We start from the raw sequence: 15,878 nt of genomic DNA, 5'->3' as shown, positions 1-15,878 counted from the left end.
CTCAGGTCATGATCCTGGAGTCCCTGGATTGAGTCCCGCATCGGGCTCCCTGCTCGGCAGGGAGTCTGCTTCTCCCTCTGACCCTCCCCCCTCTCATGTCCTCTCTCTCATTCTCTCTCTCAAATAAATAAATAAAATCTTAAAAAAAAAAAAAAAAAAGAAAAGAACATTTCTGCTGTCCTTTGGGGAAGACCACTCAATCCTTTTATTTAATCATAGGTGGTTGCTACATCACTGAGAAATTTGAAGGTATGGGCATTCTGTGAGTCTGTTTTCAAAGTAGAAAAAGTGACATGGCAGCATCATAAGAAAAATTAGCTAAACTTAAAGTAATGAAACTGTCATGAGTATTGAGTGAAATGTTATTCTAAAAGATTGATATTTGTGAATGAAAATTTTATACAAGTAATTTTTTTATGTTTTGCAGGATATATTCTAAATTCCATCAAAAAAGAATGGAAGAACTCACCGAAGTTGGTCTTCAGAACTTCTTCAGCCTTTTTCTACTGTTAGCAGCTGTCGCAGAGGTAGAAGATGTAGCAAGTCATGTTTTAGACCTCCTAAATTTCCTCAAGGCTTCCTTGGTAACATCTTCCATCATTTGGAAGGGTCAAGTGGCCTTCCTCTTGATGTATACCCAGAAAAATCTGGACATTGGTGTTCTGGCTGAGAAATGTTCAGGTGCTTTCCGAGAGAAAGCAAAGGAATTCTTGGTATCCAAGAATGATGAAATGGGACAAAGACAGACTCTCTGGACACTTCTTTCCATCTATATTGATGGTGTTCAAGAAGTGTTTGAGACTAGCCATTGCTTGTATCCTTCACATGAAAAACTGCTTAATGATGGATTTAGTATGCTTCTGCGAGCTTGTCAAGAATCTGAACTTAGGACAGTACTGAGCTTTCTACAAGCTGTTCTGGCCAGAATCAGGTATGTTTTCCAATAATATACTAATTCATTGATTTATTTTATGTCATCACCTACGTTGATTCTATATTAAAGTTTTCCTTTTGACGTACTCATGAAATCCAAATGAAGAGAGAGGAGTTGGTTTTACTGCTACAATGGCATAAATCAGTACTTTTCAAACTATTCTTTCCAACAGTAGTTCTTTAAAAAGAAAGCTCGTGTGCAAACACATGAAACTAAATGCAGAGCACCTCTGGTGCAGTCCCAGGACAATGCCTCTTCACCCCGCCTTCCCTTCCTACCTCTCCTAAAAGAGTATGATTATCCAGAGGAATGTTTCAGATATTCTAAAGCAAGCCCATGAGCTCAAATCTGTGGTGGCTTTTACTGAAACATGCATTTTGTGCCCTTAAGGAGATTTTGACCACACTACCATTTTTAAAAAAGTAAGTTTCTTTAAATTATTTTGCTGCAGAGTTGTAGCCTCAACTGCCTGAAATACTTCCAGCTGAAACAATGTATTCTGAGAGAAAAATAAGATTGTTCTATTTATAACACCAATCACCCATATAAAACTTAATGTTTTTAGATCCATTTAATTATACAAATGTGCAGATATACTCAGACCCAAGTAATAAGGGATAAGAATAGTGGTTATGATATTCATGGTTTTAAGGCCCCTTTCACGTAAGTTTTATCTTTGAAGTACATGTTCTTAAGAAGTTAGATACTACCACTCAGTGTAGTCAGTCACTTTCACTGTAAAGCTGTGTAAAAGTTATGTGTGGAAATAGGATCTTTTTTGAAACTACGTCTAAAGTTAATGAAGAGACTCCTTCCCTCTTCCTAATACCACTTGACAAAAAAGTAGTATCTGGTTATCAAAGGTAGTAAGCTTGACAAATTTTTCAAATTTGGGGAATTTATCCATTACTAATTTTAGTTATTACCAGTTTACTTAATTTGCTTTATGTTGGGCTGTGCATTCATACTGATTAATCTGTAGGTTTTCGCTCCTCATTAGATATTGTGTCGTTTTTAATATTCGCCTGCTCCCCATCAGTTTAAGTTCTAAAGATTTAGCCAAAAAAATAAATAAATAAAATAAAATAAAAAATAAATGTTTAGCCAGAGTTCTTGATCAGATAATCATCCCTTAATCCCCCAGTGTGAGCTATATAAAAGCAAGAATTTCAAAGATCTCAAATTTTGGGGTAGATGGATAGATAGATAAGTAAATGAATAACCAACATCATTAGAAGATACTTCTACAAATTCTGGATCTTCTCTGTGAACCACATTTGTTTTTGGTCTAGTAGAGTTTATTAGCAGATATTATACTTTCCCAAGTGCTAAATCCATTTCAGTTTTAAATAAATGATAATAGTATTTCTCCATGTTTCTTGGGCAAAATTAGAAATTTCCATATTCTGGGACCATTTTTTGTTTGTTTATTTATATTTATCTGAATATACAAAACAAGAAGGAAGGAGGGACCTAGTCTAAACAATGCTGGTAATAAGGAGCTACAGCCCCCAAGATTTATGGGCAAGGGGGTAGAAAATGATGAAGCCGGGATTGTGGGCATCGTGGGAAGAGTTAGTCATGGAAACAAAGTGGCAGAATCCATATATTTTTCTGCCTATTCCATTGAAAATGCACATTTCCTTTCAAACACCTTAATGATCTTATTGCTTCTTACCTAGAGTTTTGTTTTATTTAATTGCAAGTGCTATATATTTTCATGGTTAAAAATTACAAATAAGGTAGAAGGTGATAAGTAAAAGTTCCTTTCCCCACCTTGACTCCTTTATTCTCAGTTCAGTGGTTCTCAACTAGGGATGAGTTTCTCTCCCAGGGGACATTTGGCAGTGTATGGAGAAGTTTTTGATTCTAACAACCTGGTCAGGGAGTGCTACTGGCATCTACTGCTAAACATCTTACAATGTACAGGACAGCCTACACACAAAGAATTATCTGGTCCAATCTCTTTGGTGCTGAGGTTGAAAACATTGCTTTAGGGGTGCCGGGGTGGCTCAGTCAGTTAAGGATCTGGCTCACAATTTTGTCTCAGGTCATTATCTCATGGGTCCAAGGACCAAGCCCCAGTCCCGATCAGTGCGCAGCAGGGAGTCTGAGAGTCTCTCTTTCCCTCTCTCTCTCTGCCCCTCCCCCCACGCATGTGCACCTGTGTGTGAACACGTTCTCTCTCTTTCCCTCTCTCTCAAAAATAAATAAATAAATCTTTAAAAAGAAAGACATTGCTTTAGTTTTAGTCCACAGAAGTACAATGGTTTCTCATAGAATCTTCCAGATTTTTTTCTCATATATAGGCTGAAAACAAAATAGATGATTTTTGTTCTGCAATTTCTTTTTTTCACTTAATATTTCCTAGGCAACTTTCCATGTTAGTATATGGAAACCTATCTAATTCCTTTTAATGGCTACTTAGCATTTCATTATATGGTTGTACCAAACTTTATTTAACCAATACCCTAATAATGGGAATTTATATTGTTTACCATTTTATGTTATTGTAAACACAGTTTTACTTAACATCTTCATATGTGCCTTCTCTGTGTGCTTTAGAAGTGTATCTTTAATTTCTAAAAATGAGTTGGTGTATGTGCATTTTAAATATGGATAGATATTACCAGATTTCCTACCAAAAAAAATTTTTGTGCCAGTTTTTACTCTCCCTAATATTATATGAGAAAGCCTCCTTTCTCATGTTTAGATTAGTGTATGGAGTATATTTAGAAAATATACATTCTCAGGTAAGAAATTAAATGCAGAAATTTGTTAAAAATGCCCATGGAAACATGGTAATAGGAGAATGGGACTTATTTTGAAAGTTGGAGAGGCTTTAAAAATGGAAATAAAAGTAATAAAGTAAGAATTTTTTTTTTCCTATTCATTTACTAACTTCTTTTTATCCTTAAGCTCCTACCGAAAACTGTTTTGGTCATTCTTCAAAAATGGTAACTAGAAACACAAGAATAACTCTTGTATTCTTAAAAGACTTAGAGTTTACTAATACTATCTCATTTACTTCTTTGCCTACCTTGTCATACCTGTTCAGAGATGAAGAACTGGAAACATGGAGACTTTTTATGACTTACTAATATAAGTTTCAGTATCACCACTCAGGCTCTAACCAACCAGAGCTACCTTTTTGTGCTATTTTTGAAATAGTTTACAAATAACTAAACAGAAACTAACCATACCACTATATTTTGTATAAATCAACAGGCAATTAAATGAATGACATCTGCAAACTGTTTGTTAACCTGAAAGTGTTACCCCATTCATATATTTCTGTGTGCTCTAACCCTTTATTTTTGCTACAAAAAACAAAGGGTAGTTGCTTTCTGATTACTTTGTTATTTATTTTACAAGTTAACATTTTTTTTAGTAAGTCATCAGTTGGAAAAAATGAATCACAAAGAGGTGTGGAGACAAGTCATGTTTTATTTACAGTAATTTATCTTTGATTTATTATCAGCATTATTTCAACCATCTAAATTTCACTTGTAATAAAAATAAATTTTTGTTCTTTAAATTCAATTTAGTAAAAGTCCTTCAGCATTAAAGCCAAAGCTATTTAAAAATGTTGGAAAAATTCTGCTTGCAACTATCTTGTAAATCGTAACACATCTCTGTTAATCATGGGCATCACTAATCAGAAGTACAGAGGTAGGAATCAAGAGGGCATATTAAGATTATCGATTAGGGACATCTGGGTGGCTCAGTCGGTTAAGCGTCTGCCTTCGGCTCGGGTCATGATCCCAGGATCCTGGGATCAAGTCCCGCATCGGGCTCCCTGCTCCGCGGGGAGCCTGCTTCTCCCTCTGCCTCTGCCTCTCTATCTCTCATGAATAAATAAATAAAATCTTAAAAAAAAAAAAAGTATCGATTATATAAGGTAAAAGCAAGTTTACATTTATATTGGAAATTTCTTTTAACTAGATTTCATATGGGTTTGTAGTTTGCTGTCATCTGGAGCAGGGCCAAGGAGTGTGTTATTGATCTGTAGGACTAAGCTATGGGGGAAGAAAGGACACAAATGTTTGTGTTGATAACATTTAATTCCTTGCACAAATGGTTAGTTTTAGTTTTGTTTTATACTGCTCAACTATGATTCAAAACAGTTGGTATAAGTGAATGTCTAATCACGTATCATTTCTGTTGCCATAATTATAGAGCATTTTTTTTAAGATTTTATTTATTTATTAGAGAGAGAGAGAAAGCACAAGCAGGGGGAGCAGCAGGCTTCCTGCTGAGCAAGGAGACCAATTCGGGACTCAATCCCAGGACCCTAGGATCATGACCTGAGCCGAAGGCAGACATTTAACCGACTGAGCCACCCAAGCGACCCTTATAGAGCATTTTTAACAGAAGTATGAGGTCAGTGTGTGAATCAAAATGGTGCAGTAGTGTGGGGGGGTCTTCATTAATGCTGTCCTCATGTAGGCACTACCATCTCTTAAATTTCTGAAGCTTGCATAGTAATTTGCACACAGTTTTTCAATGAGACTGATTACAATATATAATAAGAGGGACTGAGACTTGGACGGTTTTGTTTTATTTCATCAGTCTTGGGGCTTCCAAGGCAGATACTATCAAGACAGATGGGCTGTTAGTTTGGGATCTTTTGGGGGAGAACCCCAGAGATCATTCAGGATTATTACCTTAAAAAGAAAGAAAGAAGGAAGGAAAGCAGAGAGGGGAAACACAAGAAAAAGTCCTTTCGATATTTGATCATAGAGATGTGTTCCTAATTTCTTAACCCCAAATCTGGAACTTCTTTTTTTTTTTTTTTTTTTTTAAGATTTTATTTATTTATTTGAGATAGAGAATGAGACAGAGAGAAAGAGTATGAGAGGGGGGAGGGTCAGAGGGAGAAGCAGACTCCCTGCCGAGCAGGGAGCCCGGTGCGGGACTCGATCCCGGGACTCCAGGATCATGACCTGAGCCGAAGGCAGTCGCTTAACCAACTGAGCCACCCAGGTGCCCCAAATCTGGAACTTCTTTGAGGATCTTTTCATAGGAGCCTCTTAGGTATACTATAATATTAGTATTACTTTTAATATTATCAAAAAGTTCAAAAACATTTTGGATAGTTGATAAAGACTAAAGAATAGGCTTCTTCCCCCCCACCCCCCCTTTTAAGAACAAAGCTAAATTCTTTTTTTTTAAAGATTTTATTTATTTATTTTGACAGAGAGAGACACAGCGAGAGAGGGAACACAAGCAGGGGGAGTGGGAGAGGGAGAAGCAGGCTTCCCGCCTAGCAGGGAGCCCGATGCGGGGCTCAATTCCAGGACCCTGGGATCATGACCTGAGCCGAAGGCAGACGCTTAACGACTGGGCCACCCAGGCGCCCCCAAAGCTAAATTCTTTGAATTTTGGTTTAGATAAGGAAGATGGGTTACATAGATTGATGATATTTATTCCTGGCTGCATCCCTGACAAGAAAAAGAATGAAATATTTTACCTTAGCAATCTCTTCTGTGTTCAAATTCAGGTGGGAATAAGGTACCAGTCCTTGCATAAATGTGTGAGTGTGTCTGTTGAACTGGGTAATAGTTTTATAACTGTATGACAGAGAAATTATAGGTAGGAAGGAACTAAGATCACTGATTAAAGGGAGAAGCAGCTCCCCCTAGGCTGTTAAGAAATAATAACTTCATATGCCACTTTCTGCTAACTAGAGCTAATGGCCCACCAGAGCATTCTTTATTGCTGATTAAGTAGCATTATGAAAATACTGACTTGGTTATGTTAACTAAATGCCTCCATGTTTAAAACTTCGAATGTCAAACAGTTTTAGCAGTCATCTTTAACATTTCACATTACCTTTGTGGAATCACATTTCTAGTTCTCACTTGCTGTTATTGGAGGTTAATATAAAAATGGCAGCTTTCATTTGTGGAGTTAGGTGTAGCCAAAAGCTTTTCTTTAATTATATCCATTCATGCTGCTATAGTTAAGGGTCTGTCAGCATTTCCATTATAAACCTCCATTTTCAGGGTTTTATAACACAGCTATGAAAATTAGCTCTGGGCAAAAACTTGACATACAAGGCCTCATGAGATTCTCCCTCCTCCCATCCCCCTTTTTCATTTTTACTGAAGTAAGGGTGAGTGATTTCAAAATGCCTTTTGGCATCTGCAAATATCATTTGGAGTTTAAAAAGAAACAATAAATTTTCAGGCTTTGTACCTGTTTGTTCTACCACTTAAGGGAGGTTGTGGACTTATGAATTTAAGCCAAATGGATATTGATCAACTGACATCCTATTTTGTATTAAACAAGAGCCTGGTTTCAAAAGGAGTCTAAAAGGCAGTTGAAAACTTGCCTAAAATGTTAAATATTGAGACTATGAAATAATTCAGAAGGAATGATTGGCTTCTTTTTGATATCCTGTGTGCTGAAGTACAACTCCTTAAAAGATTAAGACTCCTTTTTCCTGGCTTCAAAATACATTTTGAAAATACACGTATTTTTAAATTCCTTTTCTTTTCCAATGAGCCTAGACGTTCATCCATTTATTATATATCAGTTTTGACATTTGGGATGGGGGGGTGTGCATGCACATGCATGGAACTGTGTTTATTATTCCCCTCAAATATTCTTCTTGCTGAATAGTTCTAGTTATTTTAACTTTTATTAGTGTAGTTATCATTTATACTAAACAAATTTTTTTTTAAATCTTCAGTGAGAGAATTGAGGGTTTTCTAGATAGAGAAGGGGGTAGTATGAGAAGAAATGTTCTCATGAGGGACGGCTGTAGGCCAAAAACTTTACATGGTTTTTCAGGAAAAATAGAAAGGATGCTTTTGATAGCATGCAGGCCTTTTCCTCCTTTTGTGATTGGGTGTTCTGTTAGTATGAATAGGTTACAACTTGTATATATGATTTGATGCGATTTGATTTGACGCAAATTTTTGGCAGTGTTCTAATAATTTGGGAGAGGGAGCACATGAGTATGTTTCATGGCAAACTGTATTTCCAGTTTTTATTTGAGAAATCAAATAGTTATATTGCTCACTAAAAGTGATCTTTCAGGGCTTCTGGGTGGCTCAGTTGTTAAGCGTCTGCCTTCGGCTCAGGTCATGATCCCAGGGTCCTGGGATCGACCCCACATCGGGCTCTCCGCTCAGCGGGAAGCCTGCTTGTCCCTCTCCCACTCCCCCTGCTCGTGCTCCCTCTCTCGCTGTGTCTCTGTCAAATAAATAAAAAATAAAATCTTAAAAAAAATAAATAAAATAAAAGTGATCCATCTACCAGTTTTGGTTGCTTCAGAGACAGCATAAGCACCTCTAAGGGAAAGTAGTGTAAATTTTAGTATTTTGAGAATATATAAAATGTTAAAGATTTTTTTGTTATTAAATATTTTATTTCTCTTTCAACTGAGATTTTACATGTATACTATGAATTATTATTTTGATCTTATTTACTGTTTACTAGGCTTGAATTTTGCAAAACATATATGTTTACTAGAGCCTTTCCATATTACATATTTTATAAGTTCATTCAGTTATATAAACTACACACTTTATTAACTTGGAAATGTTTGTGCACTTTTTTTGTGTTTTTCTAAAAACAGAGGTTATCTACCTAATTTTTCATATATAGGAATTAATATTTGGGTCATTTAGTTTCCAACTAGTTCTATTACATACACATGAATTCTCCTTACATAAGTATAAAATAATTTTGAAATATCTTAAGGGAAAACTTATGTGTCCAAATCTCAGCTTTATCGGTAGAATGAGGGTAATAGCACATACTTTACTAGGTTTTTTTGAGAATTAAATGCAATAATTATATAAAGTTGTTGGCATAGTGGCTGGCATATCATTAAGTGTTCAGTAAATGTTAGAAGTTGCTATTATTGTCGTTACTATTATTTTCAAAAGAACCCATAATCATTTCTTTGTGCTATACTTTAAGCCTGACAACCTCAGTAGGGGTGTGTGTGTGTGTACACTTATCTTGGATAGTTCTTAACTCATTCCTAACATTGTACCTTTAACGTAGTGGCCGTTCAGTAAATGCTTTTGGATGTGTGAATGAATCAGATCATTTTAAAAACAAAGTCCAGATTATAGGGAACACAAACATTGCCTCACATTTTAGAGCTATTGGAAATGGTGATCCTATAAATCTGAGATGCTAAGGATCTGCTGTAGAAAAAGAAAAGTAATTTTTTAAGATAGAAATGTAATATATGTCTTTCTTTTCTCTATCCAGTTGATTGAATTTTTTTAATGTTTTCTTTAGATGATCTCTTTTATATCATTCCTTCTTTATTCTCACTACCATTTCCTCCATTTTTAGACCATTATTAATGTTTGCCTACTCTCCCTGCCTCTGGCGCCTTCCCTCTTCAGACCAACTTTATTGAGATATATTACTTATCATCTAATTCACTTATTGGCCAGCTTTATTAAGATATAATTCGCATACCATACAATAATGGTTTTAGGGGCGCCTGGGTGGCTCAGTCATTGGGTGTCTGCCTTCGGCTTGGGTCATGATCTCAGGGTCCTGGGATCGACCCCACATTGGGCTCTCTGCTCAGTGGGAAGCCTGCTTGTCCCTCTCCCACTCCCCCTGCTTGTGTTCCCTCTCCCTGTGTGTCTTTCTGTCGAATAAATAAATAAAATCTTTTAAAAAAATGTTAATGGTTTTAGTATATTCATAGAGTTGTATAGTCATTACCAGTTTTAGAACAATTTGTCACCTCAAAAGGAAGCACTATACCCAGTAGCAGTAACTCTCCCATTTTCCCCTACCCAACCCCCATCCCTAGCAACCATTAATCTACTGTATGTCTCTATAGATTTGCTTACTCTGGACCTTTCATATAAATGGAACCATCCAACACATAATCTTTGTGACTAGTTTCTTTCACTTAGAATAATGGTTTTAAGGTATATCCATATTATCACATGTATCAGTACCTTATTCCCTTTTATTGCCAAATAATCCATTGTATCCACATTTATTTATCCATTCATCTGTTGATGGACATTGGGTTGTTCCCACTTTTTGGTTTTTATGGATAATGTTGCTATGAATACTCATATACAAGTTTTTGTGTGGGCATGTTTTTATTTCTCTTGAGTGTATAAACTTAGGAGTAAAATTACTGGGTAATATGGTAACTCATTTGAGGAAATACTGAACTATTTTCCAGTGTACCATTTTACATTACCTCCTATAGGGTTTAAGGATTGAAATTTCTCCACATCTGCACCAACACTTGTTGCAAAGTGTCTTTCTGATCAAAGTGATCCTAGTGGATGTGAGGTAGTATCTCATTGTGGTTTTGATTTGCGTTTCTGGTGGCTAATGATGTTGATTATGTATTTTTCATGTGCCTATTGACTACCGTGTCTTCTTTGGAGAAATATCTATTTGGATCATCTGCCCATTTTTAAATTAGGTTGTCTTTTTGTTAGTGAACTGTAAAGAATTCTTCATATGTTCTAGATACAAGCCCTTCATCAGATATATGGCTTGCAGATATTTTCTCTCATTCTTGATGTCCTTTGCAGCATATTTTTTTTTAATTTTAATTAAGTCGTATTTATTTTTTGTCTTTATGTTGCTTGTGCTCATCTCCTATTCTCTTCCACATTTATCTTCTCAGAGAACGAGTCTACTTACATCATTCTGTGTTTTAACACCCGTTAGTGACATCCCGATGAACACAGAACACTTCACATTCCTTTATCATGGACTTCAAAGTCTTCCATAGGCTGGCTTTCTTGTGTTTGCAGCTTTTTCTTGTGATTCCCTTTTACTTCATTCAGATGGAACTACTAATTCTGAAGAAATCTCCAAATCTTGCTTACTTTTGTTTATATTTTCCTGTCAGAACCGGTTGAGGGTTCAGGCCAGAACATGGTAGGACAGCAGAGCCATATCTCAGGACTAAATAAGCTGAAGTGAGGTGATAAACAACAATAAGGAAAGGGTTAAATCCAGGGAATGAAAGGAATTGTCAAGGTCAGAAGTCAGAAATGGTTGGTGCTGGTCACAGTATGCATTGAGGTGGAGTAGCAGAGTACAGAAAAAGAAAAACAAATGATTTATTTAGAGGGATTTGGGGGAGGGGAAACGTGGTTTCAGAAGTTATTAGTAAGTGATCAGAACTACAAATGGAATCAGAAAGCATCATTCATGAGCATCATATATGGGAGAAGCCAAAGTCCAGGCAGTAGAAGATAGTTCTGCAACAACAAGTTGTACTTTTCTGCTGCTTTTTAAAAAAATATTTATTTATTTAAGTGATCTTCTACACCCAATGTGGGGTTTGAATTCATGACCGTAAGATCAAGAGTCATATGCTCTACCAACTGAGACAGCCAGGTTCCCCTGTGCTTTTCTGCTTCTTAAGGAAGCCCTAGTAGCGTCTGAGAGTTGCTACTGTTGTTCAGCACAGTGTAAAAAGCAGGGGTCGTAGAGTCAGTAAACCTGAGTTCAAATCACCCCTCCTCCACTTACCAACTGTGCAAACTTAGGAAATTTTAGGAAGTTACTTAACCTTTTGTAAACTTCAGCTGCATCTTTGCAAAATAATACATTATAGGGTTTCTGTGAATATTTGCTTAGATCTCTGCTGTCCATACACACTAACTTTATGTGACAATTTAAGTCCATGAATATAATATGAAAAATTCAGCTCCTCCATCACACTAGGAGGTCTATAGCCACTGAGGACTGACTATACGTAGCGGCCACTATAGTGGACAGCACTGACTTCGATGCTGCACCTATTCAGAACATGGGCCATAATAGTCTCTCAGTACATGTTTGTTTTCTTTATTTACCTTTTCTTTTTGTGTGAATGGTATTATCTTTTCCAGCAAGCTTCTCTTGAAATGTATGCTTGTCCATGTGTCCCTAATCTTGAATAATTTCTCTCCCCTTTGAACTTCTTAACATGTTATCTCTAATATCCTTTAGTGCTTTCTACCTTGTGCTGTAATTATTTTTAACAGAGGATATATACTCATTAAACACATTATTCAAGAAATCCAACTAATGTTTATGAGTGCCCACTATGGTAGCAGACATTATTACAGGCACTTGGGGTACATCAGTAAATGACTTAAATACACACGTATGGCAGCATGTACTCATGCATTTATTACATGAAAGACTGGGAGAATAGAGAGAACGGTACTTGGGTAAGTGTTTATGGAAGCCATCACCTTTTTATTTTTTCATATTTTACTATTATAGTCATTCAGCATTATTTGATAATGATTTATACTTGTTCCCAGTTTTTACTTGCTTATCTAACAATTCTTGCCAGTATCCACTTGAAAGTAGACAGCAGTAATTGTGCAGCCAGGCTATGGATGTAATGCATAGTCTGTATTTCACCTCCATTTTTATTGCTCCCTAACCACCAGTGGGCAGAAGGGACCTCCAGGGGGATGTCAAGAGTCCATTCTTCTCAGTTAATTGAAAGGGTTTTAGTCTTATTGAAAAATAAAATTTGTGTCTACGGTAGCTAAAATTTTTGGACCACTTTTATTATTTTATTTTGCCAATTCCATAGTTATCACCAAACTGTTCTCCCCCTGAAATATGGAAACAGGTGGTATAAGTGGGCCTTTGAGGTTTGTTTACCTTGCTTTTGAAAATTCTGAGAACTTTGCATTGAGTCTAGGCCCACAGGAACACTTTGAATCTAAAAGTAGATATTATCTGTATTTGGATTCAGTCAGAAGAAAGGCATTTGGAAGAGGAAACTGAAATAATGGAGTGAGGAAGTAATCAAGAAAATAATTTAAGACAATTCCCCAGGATGGAAGATTCCTGGCTGAAAGGGCCTATTGAGTGACCCCAGCACAACATAAAAAAAAATGCTCATAGCAAAGCACATCTGTATGAAATTCAGAATGCTGGGTGCAAAGAAAAGGTCCCAAAGTTTCCGTGACTTCTTAGTCTTGCCCACCTTTCTTAGTCTTCTATTTTTTGTATTTGCTGTGTCTTGTAATCTCCAGTTATAGTCTAGGTCAGATTTAATATTTAAATTCCATTACCAAGAATTATAAAACTAAAGAAAAATAAGGGGTGGCTCAATCGGTTAAGCATCTGCCTTTGGCTCAGGTCATGATCCCGGGGTTCTGGGATCAAGCCCCATGTCGGGCTCCCTGCTCAGTGGGGAGACTGCTTCTCCCTCTCCCTCTGACCCCCACTCATGCTTGCTCGCTCGCTCTCTCTAGTGCTCTCTCAAATAAATAAAATCTTTAAAAAATTTTTTAAAAAGTAAGGGGTAAATAGAGCTTTATATTAGATTTTTTTTTCCCCAAAATTATTTCTACTTTGAAAAAGTAGATGAATGGAGCTTTATGACTTCTTTTCTGATTCATAGTTCTCAAAGTGTGGAGTTCTAAAAATCTCTTCTTCTGGGATGAAACAGTAAATCCACCTCTCATAATTAGAGAGAAAATGAGGGAAGGTAGAGTGGGAAAGTAACACTGTGAAACAGAAACTGTGATGAAGAATATTGGGATAAAAGCACAAGGACAAAAGAAATATACTCTGCAAAGGAAACATTTCATTCTTTTGAAAATGGATCAGCTCAGTTGTTTAGGGAATAGAAGTGCCCTGATTATTTTCTGTACCAAGCACTGGAACATTTCTCTTTAGCAAATGGTAACACATCAAAAGGTGTTGGGTGAGGTGAAAGCTACTTTCCCCAATCTTATTTATGTCACTGTGGTTCCTTGTCTGAACCCCGTGGTTCACTGTAGGTATTGAGACCACCCAGATCCTTGAAACTTTCGATGAAATTTGGCAGTGAGTTTGTAGGAAGACGTTGCTACTGGGTGGGCTCTTCTGTGGTACCGCACAGTGCTCTGTTCTTAAACCAAAGACATGCTGCCATAATAAATGTATGGAAGACCGGTAAATCCCATTCGTGATAGGTTTGCTAAAGTCAACTCTTTTCCAACTGTGGAATGGGTAAAAATACCTGAAATTGTGATTTCAGTAAGTGGACCCAGTCTAAAAAAAGTCAGTGAGATAAACTGCCATTGTGGCTTTAGGTTATAAAAGGGAGGTACTCAGAGGAAGGAAGTAATAAATTAAGCATTTACATCCAATAAGTATAGTACAATAAGCTACCAGACCTGTTTTTTAATGATGTAATGTGTCAGGGAAGGAAAGAAACTGATCTCTTAATTATCCCTTTAATTATTTTTGGATTAATAAGACCTGAGACAGCACTATAAATTGTGGAAAAAGTAGATTCACTATAGTTTTTAAATATTCTTAGCTATCCTCACCATCTTCTGGTAATTACCCTAAAGTTATTTTCCTTAAGATGTGTTTCTTAGAAAATGTCAGAGTACATTTTTGTTTTATGATATGAATTTACTTTTGCCACCATCTGGACTATAAAGAACAGTTCCTAACCTTTCTCCATCTACCTGTGGAGAAGGGTGAGTAATTGCTCTGCTTCAAAATATATTTATATTTTAACAAAATTGAGAACAAATATAAGGAGTGTAACTAGCATTTGGAACTCTTAATTTCAACTGTTTCTTCTTTACCTTACAAGATATATATTTTTCTCTCTTTAGGATAGCTCTTGTCAGATTTAAGGCTTATTTAAAATGAAAAGAAAGCTGGAGCAATTTTCTTTATTCCATTTCAGTCTCCTAAGGCCTATTTCCCCCTGGTGAGCTCATAGCAACAGGGGGGTTTAAGGGAATTCAGCTCTCTGCAAATTAATGTCTCACATCATGAAAATTCAGGACTTTTTTTTTTTTAATCTTGAAAAGTAATACAGTGAGTGCGAGTATTATTTCTTGCCAGCGGGTGGAAGATGAATGATTTTGTCACAGTTTTACTGCTTGATGAGCAGTGTCCTGAGGGTCAGGCTTAAGTCTGTGTCACTATGCTGCTCATTACTCTTGAGCTAAATAAGGGCTGATTGGATCTAAATTGCCTAGCACATGGGCCACAGATGAGCTCAGTGAGCAGGGGATGACCTGCTATTCAGTCTGGGAGTAACCCCGGTGTGCAAATGCAGCATTAGAACACCGTGGGAGAACGAGAGGCTACCGGCGGCTGCCAGCAAAAGAAATCGAAATGTAAAAACTCTTTGATGCTGTGATATTAGAATTTGAAATGTAGGAAGTGACAGGTTGATGGTACTTATCAGCTTTGGCTGGATTAGAGAACAGTGTCATCTTGCTTATATAATGACAGAAGAATGAAGCCAGCAGCTAACTACTGTGCAGAGTAGAGACTCTGCAGTTGCCACAGCCAGTCATCGCTGCCTCCTACTGGCAGTTTTCCTGGAAACCAGGAAGAAAAGAGGCTCCTCTGAATTCGATTTCCAGGAATTTGGGACTCATTGGTGGTGAAAAGCTGCCAGGGGTAGAATGCAAAGAAAAGGGTATTTTAGAGCATACTAAATAAGTAGTAAGTTGCTTAAAAAAAACACCATTATTGGGAAGTTGGTTGTTCCAGAAATTTCTAGTTAACCAAGAGTTAATCCATTTATCAAGGGAATCTACCCAGGGCAAGAAACCCCAGTGTACTCTTTCTGGCACAGTGTTCTTTCAGAGGGCCGCAGTTGGGCTGGTTGATCTCTCAATTATGTATTTTTATCAATAACAGCACTTTACTAACAACTAATCTTCAAAATCTAACAACAGACTACCAACCACAGTGTTGGCACAGTTTGAAAGATACCTGATAAAAATACAAAGTGAAGACCACCCCTGATTATGTAGCTTATGCTGCATAAATCTCCCCCTTCGGGGTTGAAGAGGAAGGAACAAGCTTCTCCCATAAGTCAGTTGATTTAAAAAAAACAAAACCCAGCAAAACCCTGTAAGATCTCTTTTGCTTCATTTTATTCCTGCAGTTGTAATTTTTTAAAAAATGAATATCAGGCTATTATATGTTTGTGATGTAAAACTTA

The 15,878-nt window shown here is 36.7% G+C and overlaps 1 protein-coding gene across 2 annotated transcripts in view; it reads left to right on the top strand.

Moving 5' to 3' along the window:
* The window catches only part of MMS22L (MMS22 like, DNA repair protein), a 132,864-nt gene that overhangs the window by 45,671 nt on the left and 71,315 nt on the right, over nt 1–15,878 (top strand). For both annotated transcript variants that reach the window (XM_034991562.1, XM_034991561.1), the window contains one exon: nt 428–931. In XM_034991562.1, the coding sequence (XP_034847453.1) occupies nt 428–931 (504 nt within the window). The remainder of the gene's footprint in view (nt 1–427; nt 932–15,878) is intronic.

Source organism: Mirounga leonina, unplaced genomic scaffold (assembly GCF_011800145.1).
Source record: "Mirounga leonina isolate KUSES-001 unplaced genomic scaffold, KU_Mleo_1.0 Mir_53, whole genome shotgun sequence".
Taxonomy (NCBI): Eukaryota; Metazoa; Chordata; class Mammalia; order Carnivora; family Phocidae; genus Mirounga; species Mirounga leonina.
Note: the sequence above shows the minus strand (reverse complement) of the source record. Positions and strands in the feature narration are given on the sequence as shown.